Here is a 15915-nt window from a genome sequence, read left to right as displayed (position 1 = left end):
TGCGTGGTCTCAACCAGGTTCCAAAGGTGCTGAAAAGAAACAAATCCATAGAAGTGGAGAACCGGTTCAAGAAGAACCAAGCTGATACAATTAAAGCCGGTACATCTGACCAAGGTAAGGGTCAAGTTCAAAATCAAAGAACTCGTGATATTACTTGTTTTAAGTGTCAGGGAAAGGGACACTACGCTAGGGATTGCCCGAACAAGCGTGTGATGGTCCTAAGGCCGATGGTGAGTACGAGTCGCAGGACGAGGCCGAGTTGGACATGGTTGAACCTGGTGACGAGATTGTAGACTATGCTGACACTGGCGAGTTACTTGTGACCAGACGATCCCTCAGTGCCCTCTTTTGATCCTGAAACCGTGCAAAGAGAAAACATCTTCCACACAAGATGTACTGTGGAACAAAAAGGTATGTAGCCTAATCATTGATGGTGGTTCTTGTACTAATGTTGCTAGCAAGTATCTTGTTGAAAAGCTAGGTTTGGTCAAGACGCCCCATCCTAGGCCATATAGGCTCAAGTGGCTTAATGATGAGACCGAGCTTAAAATAGCCGAACAAGTTGTTGTGCCTTTTAGTATTGGTAAGTACCACGACCAGGTGAAGTGTGATGTAGTCCCCATGCAAGCCGGACATATTCTCTTAGGGAGGCCGTGGCAGTTTGACAAAGAGACCATCCATCATGGCCGGACCAACATCTACAGCTTCAACCACAACAACAAGAAGCATAGCCTAGCACCACTCAGTCCACAAGATGTGCATGAAATGCAAAAGGCAATGGACCAGTCCAGCAAGGTAAGTAAGACTAACCTTTACATTACTTCTGGTCAAGTGCTTAAATCTTTACATCATGAGACGCAGGTGCTACTAATGATCTTTAAGGAAGGTTGTTTTGCAGGTTTTTGAAGTCAAGACGTGCCAGCTGAGGTACAAGTCCTTATGGACCAGTACAAGGACGTCTTCCCTGAAGAGATACCAGCCGGACTACCCCCCATCCGCGAATAGAACATCAGATTGACTTTGTACCAGGCGCGCCCTTACCAAACCGAGCCGCGTACCGAGTTAATCCCGAGGAGGCCAAGGAGTTGGAGAGGCAGGTCCAAGACCTTATGGACAAGGGCTACATTCGTGAGAGCCTCAGCCCATGCGCGGTTCCGGTCCTGCTAGTGCCTAAGAAAGATGGCACATGGCGCATGTGTGTGGACTGCCGAGCCATCAACAACATAACCATCAAATATCGGTACCCTATCCCTAGACTTGATGATATGTTGGATGAACTAAGTGGTTCTACTGTGTTTTCTAAGATTGACCTTAGGAGTGGATACCACCAAGTTCGAATGAAGGAAGGTGATGAGTGGAAAACCGCCTTCAAAACGAACAAGGTTTGTATGAGTGGCTTGTGATGCCATTTGGCCTTACCAACGCCCCTAGCACTTTCATGAGGCTTATGAACGAGGTTCTAAGGCCTTTCATCAGTAAGTTTGTGGTTGTTTACTTTGATGATATCTTGATTTACAGTCAGTGCTTATCCGACCACCTTGACCATTTAGAACATGTGCTAAAGGCTTTGCGGCAAGAAGGGCTTTATGCAATCTCAAGAAGTGTGTATTTTGTACTGACCAGTTAGTGTTCTTAGGCTTTGTTGTGAGTTCACAGGGACTGAAGGTCGATGAGGAGAAGATCAAGGCGATACAAGATTGGCCCACCCCGACCACGATTGGACATGTCCGCAGTTTCCATGGTCTGGCCAGTTTTTATCGACGGTTTGTCAGGGATTTCAGTACCATTGCTGCCCCATGACATCTGTGATCAAGAAGAATGTATCCTTTACTTGGGGACCTGCCCAAGAAGAGTCTTTTAATCAACTTAAATATAGCTTGACTCATGCACCAGTCCTTACTCTGCCTAACTTCGATAAAACTTTTGAGATTGAGTGTGATGCTTCAGGTACGGGCATAGGAGCTGTGCTTACTCAAGGTGGCCGACCTGTGGCTTTCTTCAGTGAGAAATTGAGTGGAGCTGCCCTCAACTATCCTACCTATGACAAAGAGCTCTATGCTCTCGTGAGGTCTCTCGAAACTTGGCAACATTATCTTTTGTCTAAGGAGTTTGTTATTCATACAGATCATGAGACCCTTAAACACTTGAGAGGCCAAACCACACTCAAGAAGAGGCATGCTAGGTGGTTAGAATTCGTGGAGACATTTCCCTATGTCATCAAGTATAAGAAGGGAAAGGACAACGTAGTGGCCGACGCCCTCTCCAGGCGCCACACTCTCATTACTACCATGGAGGCTAAGATTTTGGGTTTTGAACATATTAAACTTGCTTATGCTACTGACCCTGATTTTTCAGAACTTTATGCTAGTACCACCCGAGGAGTAGTAGGTCCATTCTACCAGCATGATGGGTTCCTATTCAAGGAAAAGAGGCTTTGCATTCCTCAAGGAACCATGCGAGATTTACTAACCCGGGAAGCACATAGTGGCGGCATGATGGGTCACTTTGGCAGGACCAAGACCTTAGATGTTCTCACTGAACACTTCTACTGGCCGAGAATGAGACGCTATGTCGAGAACCTTTGCACCAAATGCACTGTCTGCATAAAGACTAAGTCTCGATCTCATCCCTATGGTTTACATATGCCTTTACCTATCCCTAACGCACCATGGGTGGACATCTCTATGGACTTTGTTCTGGGCTTGCCCAAGATAGAAAACAAAGATTCCATTTTTGTTGTTGTAGACAGGTTCTCCAAGATGGCACACTTCATACCTTGTAACACGTCCAATGATGCCAGCCAAACCGCCAACTTGTTCTTCAAGGAAGTGGTACGATTACATGGAGTGCCCAGAACCATTGTGTCCGACCGTGATACCAAGTTCCTTAGCCATTTCTGGCGGACACTGTGGAAGAAACTTGGTACTAAACTTCTTTTCTCCACCACCTGCCACCCACAAACAGATGGTCAAACCGAGGTAGTAAACCGTACTCTCTCTCAACTGTTGAGAGCTACGGTGGGTAAGAATTTGAGGAATTGGTTAAGTTGCTTGCCTTTTATTGAATTTGCTTATAACCATGCCAAGCATTCTATTACTAACCAATCCCCTTTTGAGGTTGTCTATGGCTTTAACCCAGAGATTCCGTTGGACTTCAAGCCATTGCCACCGGACATGCAAGTTAGTCAAAGTGGTGTGGACAGGGCTGAATTCGTCAAGAGCATGCACCAGCAGGTTCAGAAGACACTTGAGACCAAGGCTGAGAGGAACCGGGTCAAGCTCAACAAAAATCGCAAGGAGGTCCTATTCAAGCCGGGTGACTGGGTATGGCTCCACATGCGACCAGAACGGTTCCCTGCAGAAAGGAAGTCCAAGCTGGCGCCTAGGGGAGATGGCCCTTTCCGAGTGTTGGAGAAGATCAACGACAATGCTTACAAGCTAGAGCTTCCAGGTGAGTTCAAGGTTTCCCCAACGTTCAATGTTGCTGATTTAGCCCCTTATCTTGCAGATGAAGAAGAAGTTCTGAGGACAGAACCTACTCAAGGGGGAGGGGATGTTGTGGTCACTCAAGCTGAGGTTCCCCTAGTGCATAAGGGTCCGACTACAAGATCAGGTTCAGCAAGGTTAAGGAATGGTTTCACCAAGGCGGTTCAAGAACTGATTGATCAAGGTCTCAAACAGCTATTGATTCAAGAGATGTCTGGTTTGAAGATTGAAGACCCAACCGGCTCCATAGAAGTTCAAGATCAGCCCGGTCCAATTCAGTTCTCTTCCATCGTCCATAACCGAACCGGCCTCATCATCTCCACATTCAATCTCGGTTCAGAATCAACTCTCAATCCATCCAACCAGCCTATTTCCGGTTAAGAGATTCAGCCAGCCATCAGAGTGAGTAACATGAGCTGTACTCTTTTTCCTCACCAAGTTTTTGTCCCAATTGGGTTTTTCTTGGTAAGGTTTTAATGAGGCAGCATGCAAGCATGTTATTAGCTCTGGTCAAGGCAATCTCTACCAAGCCGGTTTACCTTCTATTTTTAATTTAATTTCGGTTCAAAGACTTGGGCAATTGTTGGCCTTGTTTTATTTTTTTATTTCTTGCTTAAGCCTTTTATGTTTTGAGTCCATTAGGGAGTTCCCTATATAACTCTTATGTCTGGCCGATTTGGGCACTTAGTCTTTTATGAAATTTTATTTGCTGAAGCAAAACAAAACCCTTAAGTCTTTCTAGTTTGTGAGAAGCAGCCAGAGAGCAACTCAAGATCTTATCAAGCTTTCTTCCACCAAAGCTTGTGGCGATTTACACTCCATCCTCATCCATTGATTTGCTTGAGAGAGACTTCAGTCCAGCAAGCAAATCCCACATCTATCCATCTCCATTCACTGTTCTTGTTGAGAGAGACTTCAGTCCAACAACTTGAATCCATCCTCCATCTCTCTATCCTTGTTCTTGATTTTTATTTCATTTTGTTTCTGTTTGCATCATCATCTATTCTGCATCAGAAAAATCCCATAAAAATCATATTTGCTTCTGTTCTTATTTTCTTATCAGTTTTTCTTTCTGTTCTTCATCTTTAAACTCATAAGAAAACTCATAAAAATCTCTCTTTGTTTCAGGTACAAATCAAGCACCAATACTCTCCCCATCCAGTCGCCAATCTCTCTCTAAAATAACCATCTGGCCAGTTTGGGTTCTTGCCCACAACACGGCCACGGCCAGCGCGGGGCTAGCCGCCCAGCGGCCACGGCCAGCACGGGCGCTAGCCGCCGGTGGCCACGGCCAGCACGGGGGCTAGCCGCCCGGCGGCTATGGACCAGCACGTGCGTCTCGACGAGGGCTTCGATTTTGATATGTTGATCGTTTTCTGGGTCCTCACGGTTTTTAGAGAACGGGTTCTTTGAAGTTTCCTGGCGGCCGAACCAGCACGGGGGCTTAGCCGCCCGGCGGCCAGGACCAGCACGTGCGTCTCGACGAGGGCTTCGATTTGATATCTTGATCGTTCTCTGGGTCCTCACGGTTTGAGAGAACGGGTTCTTTGAAGTTCCCGGCGGCCGAACCAGCACGGGGGCTTAGCCGCCCGGCGGCCTGGACCAGCACGTGCGTCTCGACGAGGGCTTCGATTTGATCGATCTGATCTGGTCTCACGGTTGAGAGAACGGGTTTGATTGAGCGGCTTTGAAGTTTCAAGGCGGATTCCTTGTCGTTCGGCCTATCCAAACTTAGATCACTTTCCGTTTCTTCCGTATACTTTCGTATGGTCGTGTCATCTCAGCTACGGACCTAATGTCTCTCGGTTCTTCTTGATTGTATCATCGAAGTTTTACGACTAAATCTGAGTTGGTTTTCTCGTAAAGTTTATCGTGTAAAACAAGAACGATCGACTTTAACATAGGTTTTTTAAGCTGTACGACTTGTTTTGCTTTCAACGCTTGTTTTATGGAAAGTCCGCGCATGATAAATATTTTTAGCCGTTGATTTCGAGATAACCTTTTTGACCCCAACAGTTAGCCCCCCCAGCCTGTAAGACGCGGGAACGATCTTGCGGGCGGAAGATTATGAGTGAAAATCGAAATTTTTGGCTAAGAGTATTTCATTGCGGAAATCACCTTTGATTGGCGATCTCGAACGTGACGTCGGGAAGACCGTGAGTTCGTTGCTCAACTTCGACTCGATTCTTGGTGGTCTGAAATCCGTGTGCACCCTTGTCCTGCATTCGGAGGGTTCGGAGGACCAGGACCACGCAGTCAAGGATCGCGAAGCCGGCGCATATGAGACATGCAGCGGTGGTGCGACCAATGGAGGCGACGGTGAGACCGTTCCTACTTTGGGTGAGTTTTGAGGATGAAGGTGATGCTCCGGGGAGCGTCTAGGTTTATCAATCCCTTTAGAGATTTTTATTTTGATTGTGTTTCGGCCGTTAAGGGGCCATGATGTGTATTTGCGGGACTGGCTGTTGGTGGCTTCGAATCCCGGCCTTTTTCAGGGCATCTGTTGAACTCTGCGGCTCAATCTTTATAAAATATTAATGTTGCGTTTTCAGAACTTCTGTCTATCGAAGTTAGAGGGACAGGGTGTGAGTTGTCGTCTCATTCCTGCCTCCCTGATGATCACCGTATCCGTCGTTTGTACAAAGCGAGATTTTCCTGCGGTTTTACGATTTACGCGAAAATTCGTGAAAACGTACAGACTTGAGTGAAGAGACAAGTTTTGGGATCTCGCGTCGTTGACGCTTGCCTATGAGATGTTAAGATACCAGCAAGGCTGGGTTTAGGGCAAGACCTAGGTTTACTCTCAGACTGAGGCTGTGCGATGACAAATCGGCTTTCGTTTTGCATGTTTGTTATTTTAACCTGATTCGTACCGTTTTAAAATCCGCGAAGTGGTATCGGCTTATATGATTTGTCTGGGCACGAATCGAGCTACTTCCTTTACGAAGTGCTGACTCCAAATTTGGATTTTTTGTATAGCGCGCTATGGGATCCTTGTCGGATGTAAAAGAGCCTACCCTTAGGTGGCTTGTCTGTTTAGGACGTTAGAGTTCGTTTGTTGTGATCAGCAACAACGATATGGTGCCGTTTAGAAGGCGTATGAAGGTTTTAATCGAAAAACGAATGTTCAGGCACAAAGCGACGTCTCGCAGTGCTTTGAAGTTTGTTTTTCTTATGCCATAAAGGACTATGGGCTTTTAGAAATCGCGGAATGTTTCCGGGCGATAGTTTATGATTTATTTGATGGATACTGGATCCATTGTTGAGGCCGTTTAGCGATTGGCGAGTTTGTTCGCGAAGAGTTTTGAAAATTTCGATTTCTGTGTTTGTAAAGAGTTTCGAAAATCCGGTTTCTTCAAAAAACGTGGGATTATACAAGCATACACATTTCAAATGTGTACGAGTTAATTTTCCCTTGTGCCGCATTTCAAATGTTCGCGGGCTTGGAGATGTTTTGCGAATGTCCGTAGTCAGAAACTGTTGTTTCAGTTTGGACGTGCAAGTTATAAATTTTGATCGAGGAATTAGGACCAGGGGTCGCGTATATTTGACCCAGGGAGAAGCGTCTAGCTTCGCTTTGCTTCGCGAAGTGTTGGCCTTCCGGGATTTTAAGGACGACTCGTATAACTCTTGGAGCTTTGTCACGAGTGTTTCTTTTCATGCTTTGTTTACGGGGCGTATAGAACTTAATCAGTCGATGTTAAGTTCAAATTTTTCCGTTAACCGTATGGCTGTTAGGACTGATTTTATTACGAGAAATTTATCGCATGATTTCCGCTTTTGGGCTATGCGACAGAGTTGCTCGCGTAATGGTCACTTGGCGTTTTATGACAAATCGTGGATTATCGTTTGGCCCTTAAGTGATTAGAGCGGCGATCGTTCAGCTGTTTTGTCTTGGTGTGAAGGCTGTGTTCAGCCGTTTAACCAAGGAGTTGGTAAATGATCAGACCGCGATCCTTTCGCATTAAGGTCATATTGGTTCACGATTGTCCTTAATGGTGATGCCGAATTCAGGTCGGGCTTTATGGAAAGACGTAGTTGGCCGAGGGCCGAATAGAGTTCGTCGAGATAGACATGCCAATCATAGCGGAGTTTTCCAAGTTATGGGTGATGGCTTTTCGAAACGATTTTCCACTTTAGGTTTCAGTTATACGATAGATGCTTCGTATAAAGTTTCCTTTGGTCGCATGAAAATGGTTTCATTTTATCCGAGGAAATAAAGTTTAAGGAATCGACGAAGAACACGTTCAGATTCAGTTTTGGGTTATTTCCCGCTTGGACGTAATTTTCCGTATTGCGATGTCATTTTGCATGAGACCGATCTTGGTTTTCCTTATGCTGTTTTTGTGTAACATGTTTATACGAAAGTAATGGATGACCGGTTTCATGAAGATAGAAAATCGCAGATAGTCAAAGTAGTCTTGTTTCCGTGGTTTACACGGGAAATGTTTCCGCTTTGATTTCGTTTTTTGGCGAAAGTTGCTTCGGGTTACTCATGAAGTTTTACCGAAGGTTATTTCGTTAATTTTGTAGCTCACCGTCGTGCCATTAGTCTCACGGAAGCGGAAAGAGTATGCCAAGGATGCGCGGCGATCATTTCTCGGTTTTTCGAGAGTTTAGATCGGTTTGCGCGTTCTGCCTAGACAGTCAAGGAACAATAGAACGAAACTGGAAGAAAATGCCTAAGACTTATCTTGCTAGACTATCCACCTAGGTTCTAAGTTCCCTAAATTTTACGGCAGTTTACAAGACGTTCCCATTCCTTTCCTATGAAAAAATTAAAACCTTGATAAAATTTTCTAAGTCGGACGTACCTTAGTCTCATTGATTACTCGAGATTGCCTCATGTCCGTTCCTCTTTGTCTTCTAACGTTTCATTGTCAAAGGTCTTCGCCTAAGTTCATATCCTCGTTTCTTCGTACTGCTGTTAAATCGACCATGTACCCGAAGGAATAGTGCAGAATCGTTGAAGCAAAGGGAGGAGAAGTAGGCGAAACTCGAAGAAGGCTAAGGTGGGCGGACAAATGAAAACGATTGGCAAGACGTCACTTGAGTGAGGCTTGATATTTCGTCAAGCTATGAGAGAACTGGTCAGGTCAAGAAGCTTACGATCTTGTTATACTTCACGAATGATGCTTCTAAAATATTGCCGAGCTTTTATTTAACGAGAGTTATTCAACAAAATTTTGTCGAGTTAATTTTACGGAAATTGTTTCGTAAAATTAGTTTGGATAATATTTGGGTCAATCTTTACGAGGATTGGCCGTGTTTGACGAATGTTTTGTTGCCCGGCGACCAGCGCAGCACGGGCGCGTTAGCCGCCCGGCGCCTAGAGGCAGCATGGGCGTGCTAGCCACCCGGCGCCTAGGGGCAGCATGGGCGTGCTAGCCGCCCGGTGCCTAGGGACAGCACGGGCGTGCTAGCCGCCCGGCGCCTAGGGACAGCACGGGCGTGCTAGCCGCCCGGGACTGTGCTTCCTCGCGGGACCTGCCTGTTTTTCTCGTTTTTCTTAAAGGTTTCTCGATCGACACTCAGTCTCTCGAGGTTTCTTTAATTGTTTTTCTGAGACTTTTGGACATTGATTTCATCATGATCCCAGCAAGGAATTGTTTCTTAGAACGTTGTTGACCTTTTATTTTACGAGAGTTATTTCACAAAATGTTGTCGAGTTAATTTTACGGAAACTGTTTTGTAAAATGTTGTCGAGTTTAATCATGCAAAAGCTGTCTCGTGAAATATTTTCGAGAATTTATTTTACGAAAGGTGTTCCGTAAAATGTTTATCGAATTTTAGCATTAGAAATGCTGATTGGTAACCCGATCAGTCGTGCTTTCTGTTTCATGAGTAATCTGGGGTTTCTCCGCGATTTCCAGGAGAACAAGTCTTTATTTTTTCCGGGAAATTCTAAAAAACATTTCCAGTCGAAACTCTACTCGGTAATCAGACCGTCATATCAGCCTTGGGCTCAATCCTACCTAAAATCGTATGTGGGTCGTTTAGTCGTGATTCGGGCCCCTTTTGGGCTGTCTTGGGACTTAGACGTTTTTACGATTTTTCTTTAGAAAAAGCCGTTGATGTCACGCTGGTTTTTCCGAAATATTTCAATTCCCCGTATAGTTAAGGCAACTGGTGTTCAAGCTAACCATAGCCATTTTATACGGCAGGCAGGAATCCGTCTCCACTATTTTTATGAATTTTCCCGAAGTCTTTCTTCGATAATCCCAAACGAGGGGGTTGTGTCCATGGACCCGAGGACCGTGTTGCAGGAACTTGGACGGGGGTGCATGGTTGATAGGACCCGAACTTGGTTGGATGGTCCGTTCTCGGACGTTTGTCCGTAAGATGATAATCTTAGATAACTGTTTGCATAAGCGTTGGTCGTAGGAGCAGTCACTGCTGAAGTTGTTTTACCAGCGTCGATGTGAGCTGTGAGTTTGTCTTTCATATTTCCAGACATTGCTTTGATCAAGCGTTTTGTGGCCGTAAGAGTAAGAGTAATCCGTCCCCCCCTCCTTCTAGCGCCAAACTGTGGGAACCAAAATTCGCACTGTCGATTTTGATTAAGTAAATCGGAGGAAGGCTAAGTAAACTTAACTTTCCCTGAAGGTCCGGATTCTCTGCGACAACCAACAACACGTGATCAAATAAACGCGGAAAGGTTTTATTAAGATTTGGGACTGGACCTTAAGGAAGGCTGCCTACGTACCCCTTTCGAGGATCAAGTCGGACGTAGTTCAGTTGGAAGGGTTTGAACAAGAGATCGAACTGCCTGGCGGAGTTCGTCTAGTACGAGCGTTAGTCATAGAAACGGGCATGTCGAGAATAATGCCTAGGGTTTCTATGTGTGGAACTCTAAGTAAAAGGATTGTTAGATCCTTCCGAGAGAGACAGGAGCCTGCGGACAAGATGAAAATAGAACAAGAGGCGGGCGGACGTTCTAGGTCCTACCTTGCTAGTCTACCGCCTGAATTCTAAGTTCTTAACCTAACAGGAGCTCTCTAGGTCTCCAATCTCGGATTTCTCTCTCTCTTAATGATTTTCGCTCTACCTTTCCTCCTCTCCCAAAGCTCCTTTATATACTCCTTCTTATGACGGTCTATTCTCCTTTTGGGCCGCGAAGCGGGCTTTTTCCATTTTCGTCGGCCTTCATGTTTATCGGAAACTTGACATTTATCTTCGGGAAACTTGACATTTATCCTTCTGGAAATTTAGCATTTATCTTGTTATGTGAAGATAAACGTAATCGTCGTATCTATCTCAGACAATCGTAAGCGGACTGTCCGATCGCGTTTGGTCCCTTTCGGGCCGTTTCTAGGACTTCCGTTGTTTTCTACGATTTCATCGGAAGATCTTCAATCCTTCGTAGAGTTGAGATGAGTGGTGTGTTAAGATAACCATCACTGTTTCGCACGAAGAATTTAAGATCTTCTTTCCCATTGATATCTTACGAGTTTCCGAAGTATTTCCGACGATCTTAGTTTGGAGTAAGAGCGGGAGTTTTGTACGCGGAATCTCAACGATTCGTTCCGCGAAAACTTGGGAAAGACGCAAAGTACAGACTTCTGACGGCCGGGGCCTAGAACTTATGCACGGAAGCTTGTCATCCGACGACCCGAGCCAGCGCGGGGCTAGCCGCCCGGCGGCCATGGCCAGCACGGGCGCTAGCCGCCGGCGTCCACGGCCAGCACGGGGCTAGCCGCCCGGCGGCCACGGCCAGCACGGGCGCTAGCCGCCGGCGGCCACGGCCAGCGCGGGGCTAGCCGCCCGGCGGCCACGGGCCAGCACGGGCGCTAGCTGCCGGCGGCCACGGCCAGCACGGGCGCTAGCCGCCCGGCGGCTACGGACCAGCACGTGCGTCTCGACGAGGGCTTCGATTTGATATGTTGATCGTTTTCTGGGTCCTCACGGTTTGAGAGAACGGGTTCTTTGAAGTTTCCCGGCGGCCGAACCAGCACGGGGCTTAGCCGCCCGGCGGCCAGGACCAGCACGGGGGCTAGCCGCCGGCGGCCAGGACCAGCACGTGCGTCTCGACGAGGGCTTCGATTTGATATCTTGATCGTTCTCTGGGTCCTCACGGTTTGAGAGAACGGGCTCTTTGAAGTTTCAAGGCGGATTCCTTGTCGTTCGGCCTATCCAAACTTAGATCACTTTTCGTTTCATCCGTTATACTTTCGTATGGTCGTGTCATCTCAGCTACGGACCTAATGTCTCTCGGTTCTTCTTGATTGTATCATCGAAGTTTTACGACTAAATCTGAGTTGGTTTTCTCGTAAAGTTTATCGTTTAAAACAAGAACGATCGACTTGTTTTGCTTTCGACGCTTGTTTTATGGAAAGTCCGCGCATGATAAATATTTTTTAGCCGTTGATTTCGAGATAAACCGTTTTGACCCCAACAGTTAGCCCCCCCAGCCTGTAGACGCCGGGAATGATCTTGCGGGCGGAGATTTATGAGTTGAAAATCGAAATTTTTGGCTAAGAGTATTTCATTGCGGAAATCACCTTTGATTGGCGATCTCGAACGTGACGTCGGAAGACCGTGAGTTCGTTGCTCAACTTCGGACTCGATTCTTGCTGGTCTGAAATCCGTGTGCACCCTTGTCCTGCATTCGGAGGGTTCGGAGGACCAGGGACCACGCAGTCAAGGATCGCGCGAAGCCGGCGCATATGAGACATGCAGCCGGTGGTGCGACCAATGGAGGCGACGGTGAGACCGTTCCTACTTTGGGTGAGTTTTGAGGATGAAGGTGATGCTCCGGGGAGCGTCTAGGTTTTAATCATCCCTTTAGAGATTTTTATTTTGATTGTGTTCGGCCGTTAAGGGGCCATGATGTGTATTTGCGGGACTGGCTGTTGGTGGCTTCGAATCCCGGCCTTTTTCAGGGCATCTGTTGAACTCTGCGGCTCAATCTTTTATAAAATATTAATGTTGCATTTTCAGAACTTCTGTCTATCGAAGTTAGACGGACAGGGTGTGAGTTGTCTTCTCATTCCTGCCTCCCTGATGATCACCGTATCCGTCGTTTGTACAAAGCGAGATTTTCCTGTGGTTTACGATTTACGCGAAAATTCGTGAAACGTACAGACTTGAGTGAAGAGACAAGTTTTTGGGATCTCGCGTCGTTGACGCTTTGCCTATGAGATGTTAAGATACCAGCAAGGCTGGGTTTAGGGCAAGACCTAGTTTACTCTCAGACTGAGGCTGTGCGATGATAAATCGGCTTTCGTTTTGCCTGTTTGTGATTTTTAACCTGATTCGTACCGTTTTAAAATCCGCGAAGTGGTATCGGCTTATATGATTTGTCTGGGCACGAAATCGAGCTACTTCCTTTACGAAGTGCTGAACCAAATTTGGATTTTTTGTATAGCGCGCTATGGGATCCTTGTCGGATGTAAAAGAGCCTCCCTTAGGTGGCTTGTCTGTTTAGGCGTTTAAGTTGTTTGTTGTGATCAGCAACAACGATATGGTGCCATTTAGAAGGCATTATGTCCGCACAGGCTAATCTGGATCATCTGGATAGAAGCTGGGATATCTTCTTGCTCACAACTTTTTTAGATTTATTCAACTTCCTGGTTATTCTCCACTGATTACTGGTTACAAATAAAGCTTCTTAGATCGTGGTTCATCCTGGTTTGATAAGAATCATGAAGATATTGCCATATGTCCGAACAGGCTAATCTGGAATCATCTGGATAGAAGAAGTGGGATATCTTCTTACTCACAACTCCTATGATATTTATTCAACTTCCTGGTTATTCTCCACTGATTAGTGTGTTCCAAATCAAGCTTCTTATATATTGGTTCATCCTGGTTTGATAAGAATCATGAAGATATTGCCATATGTCCGAACATGCTAATCTGGAATCATCTGGATAGAAAGTGGGATATCTTCTTAATCACAACTCCTATGAGATTTATTCAACTTCCTGGTTATTCTCCACTGGTTAGTGGTTCCAAATAAAGCTTCTTAGATCGTGGTTCATCCTGGTTTGATAAGAATCATGAAATAATGGCATATGTTCGAACATGCTAATTGGAATCATCTGGATAGAAGGTGGGATATCTTCTTGCTCACAACACTTATGAGATTTATTCAACTTCCTGGTTATCTCCACTGATTACTGGTTCCAAATAAAGCTTCTTAGATCGTGGTTCATCCTGGTTTGATAAGAATCATGAAGATATTGCATATGCGAACAAGCTAATCTGGAATCATCTGGATAGAAAGTGGGATATCTTCTTACTCACAACTCCTATGAGATTTATTCAACTTCCTGGTTTATTCTCAACTGATTTTTGGTTCCCAATCAAGCTTCTTATATATTGGTTCATCCTGGTTTGATAAGAATCATGATGATATTGCCATATGTCCGAACAGGCTAATCTGGAATCATGTGGATAGAAAGTGGGATATCTTCTTAATCACAACTCCTATGAGATTTATTCAACTTCCTGGTTATTTTCCACTGATTAATGGTTCCAAATAAAGCTTCTTAGATCGTGGTTCATCCCTGGTTTGATAAGAATCATGAAGATATTGGCATATGTCCGAACATGCTAATCTAGAATTATCTGGATAGAAGGTGGGATATATTCTTGCTCACAACACTTATGAGATTTATTCAACTTCCTGGTTATTCTCCACTGATTAGTGGTTCCAAATAAAGCTTCTTAGATCGTGGTTCATCCTGGTTTGATAAGAATCATGAAGATAATGGCATATGTCCGAACAGGCTAATCTGGAATCATCTGGATAGAAGGTGGGATATCTTCTTGCTCACAACACTTATGAGATTTATTCAACTTCCTGGTTATTATCCACTGATTAGTGGTTCCAAATAAAGCTTCTTAGATCGTGGTTCATCCTGTTTGATAAGAATCATGAAGATATTGCCATATGTCCGAACAGGCTAATCTGGAATCATCTGGATAGAAAGTGGGATATCTTCTTACTCACAACTCCTATGAGATTTATTCAACTTCCTGGTTATTCTCCACTGATTAGTGGTTCCAAATGAAGCTTCTTAGATCGTGGTTCATCCTGGTTTGATAAGAATCATGAAGATAATGGCATATGTCCGAACAGGCTAATCTGGAATCATCTGGATAGAAGGTGGGATATCTTCTTGCTCACAACACTTATGAGATTTATTCAACTTCCTGGTTATTCTCCACTGATTAGTGGTTCCAAATAAAGCTTCTTAGATCGTGGTTCATCCTGGTTTGATAAGAATCATGAAGATAATGGCATATGTCCGCACAGGCTAATCTGGAATCATCTGGATAGAAGGTGGGATGTCTTCTTGCTCACAACACTTTTTTAGATTTATTCAACTTCCTGGTTATTCTCCACTGATTACTGGTTACAAATAAAGCTTCTTAGATCGTGGTTCATCCTGGTTTGATAAGAATCATGAAGATATTGCCATATGTCCGAACAGGCTAATCTGGAATCATCTGGATAGAAAGTGGGATATCTTCTTACTCACAACTCCTATGATATTTATTCAACTTCCTGGTTATTCTCCACTGATTAGTTGTTCCCAATCAAGCTTCTTATATATTGGTTCATCCTGGTTTGATAAGAATCATGAAGATATTGCCATATGTCCGAAACAGGCTAATCTGGAATCATCTGGATAGAAAGTGGGATATCTTCTTAATCACAACTCCTATGAGATTTATTCAACTTCCTGGTTATCTCCACTGATTAGTGGTTCCAAATAAAGCTTCTTAGATCGTGGTTCATCCTGGTTTGATAAGAATCATGAAAATAATGGCATATGTTCGAACATGCTAATTTGGAATCATCTGGATAGAAGGTGGGATATCTTCTTGCTCACAACACTTATGAGATTTATTCAACTTCCTGGTTATTCTCCACTGATTACTGGTTCCAAATAAAGCTTCTTAGATCGTGGTTCATCCTGTGGTTTGATAAGAATCATGAACATAATGGCATATGTCCGACAGGCTAATCTGGAATCATCTGGATAGAAGGTGAGATATCTTCTTGCTCACAACACTTATGAGATTTATTCAACTCCCTGGTTATTCTCCACTGATTAGTGGTTCCAAATAAAGCTTCTTAGATCGTGGTTCATCCTGGTTTGATAAGAATCATTGAAGATAATGGCATATGTCCGAACAGGCTAATCTGCAATCATCTGGATAGAAGGTGGGATATCTTCTTGCTCACAACACATATGAGATTTATTCAACTTTCTGGTTATTCTCCACTGATTACTGGTTTCCAAATAAAGCTTCTTAGATCGTGGTTCATCCTGGTTTGATAAGAATCATGAAGATATTGCCATATGTCCGAACAAGCTAATCTGGAATCATCTGGATAGAAAGTGAGATATCTTCTTACTCACAACTTCTATGAGATTTATTCAACTTCCTGGTTATTCTCCACTGATTTTTGGTT

The 15915-nt window shown here is 44.7% G+C and overlaps 1 protein-coding gene across 1 annotated transcript; it reads left to right on the top strand.

Annotated features, from left to right (window-relative positions):
• Nucleotides 1-170: 170 nt before the first annotated feature.
• LOC130504909 (uncharacterized) lies at nt 171-3866 on the top strand (the record flags this gene model as incomplete). The annotated part of the gene is made up of 7 exons (XM_056999522.1): nt 171-230; nt 328-795; nt 1305-1382; nt 1657-1741; nt 1894-1947; nt 2125-2614; nt 2801-3866. Coding segments are annotated over 7 exons (2301 nt in total), but the record flags the coding sequence as incomplete, so codon positions are not given.
• Between the last annotated feature and the right edge of the window lie 12049 nt (nt 3867-15915).

The sequence above is a fragment of the Raphanus sativus genome, unplaced genomic scaffold (genome assembly GCF_000801105.2).
Source record: "Raphanus sativus cultivar WK10039 unplaced genomic scaffold, ASM80110v3 Scaffold1880, whole genome shotgun sequence".
Classification (NCBI taxonomy): domain Eukaryota; kingdom Viridiplantae; phylum Streptophyta; class Magnoliopsida; order Brassicales; family Brassicaceae; genus Raphanus; species Raphanus sativus.
The sequence above is the reverse complement of the archived record's forward strand: the minus strand, read 5'-3'. Positions and strand labels throughout refer to the sequence as shown.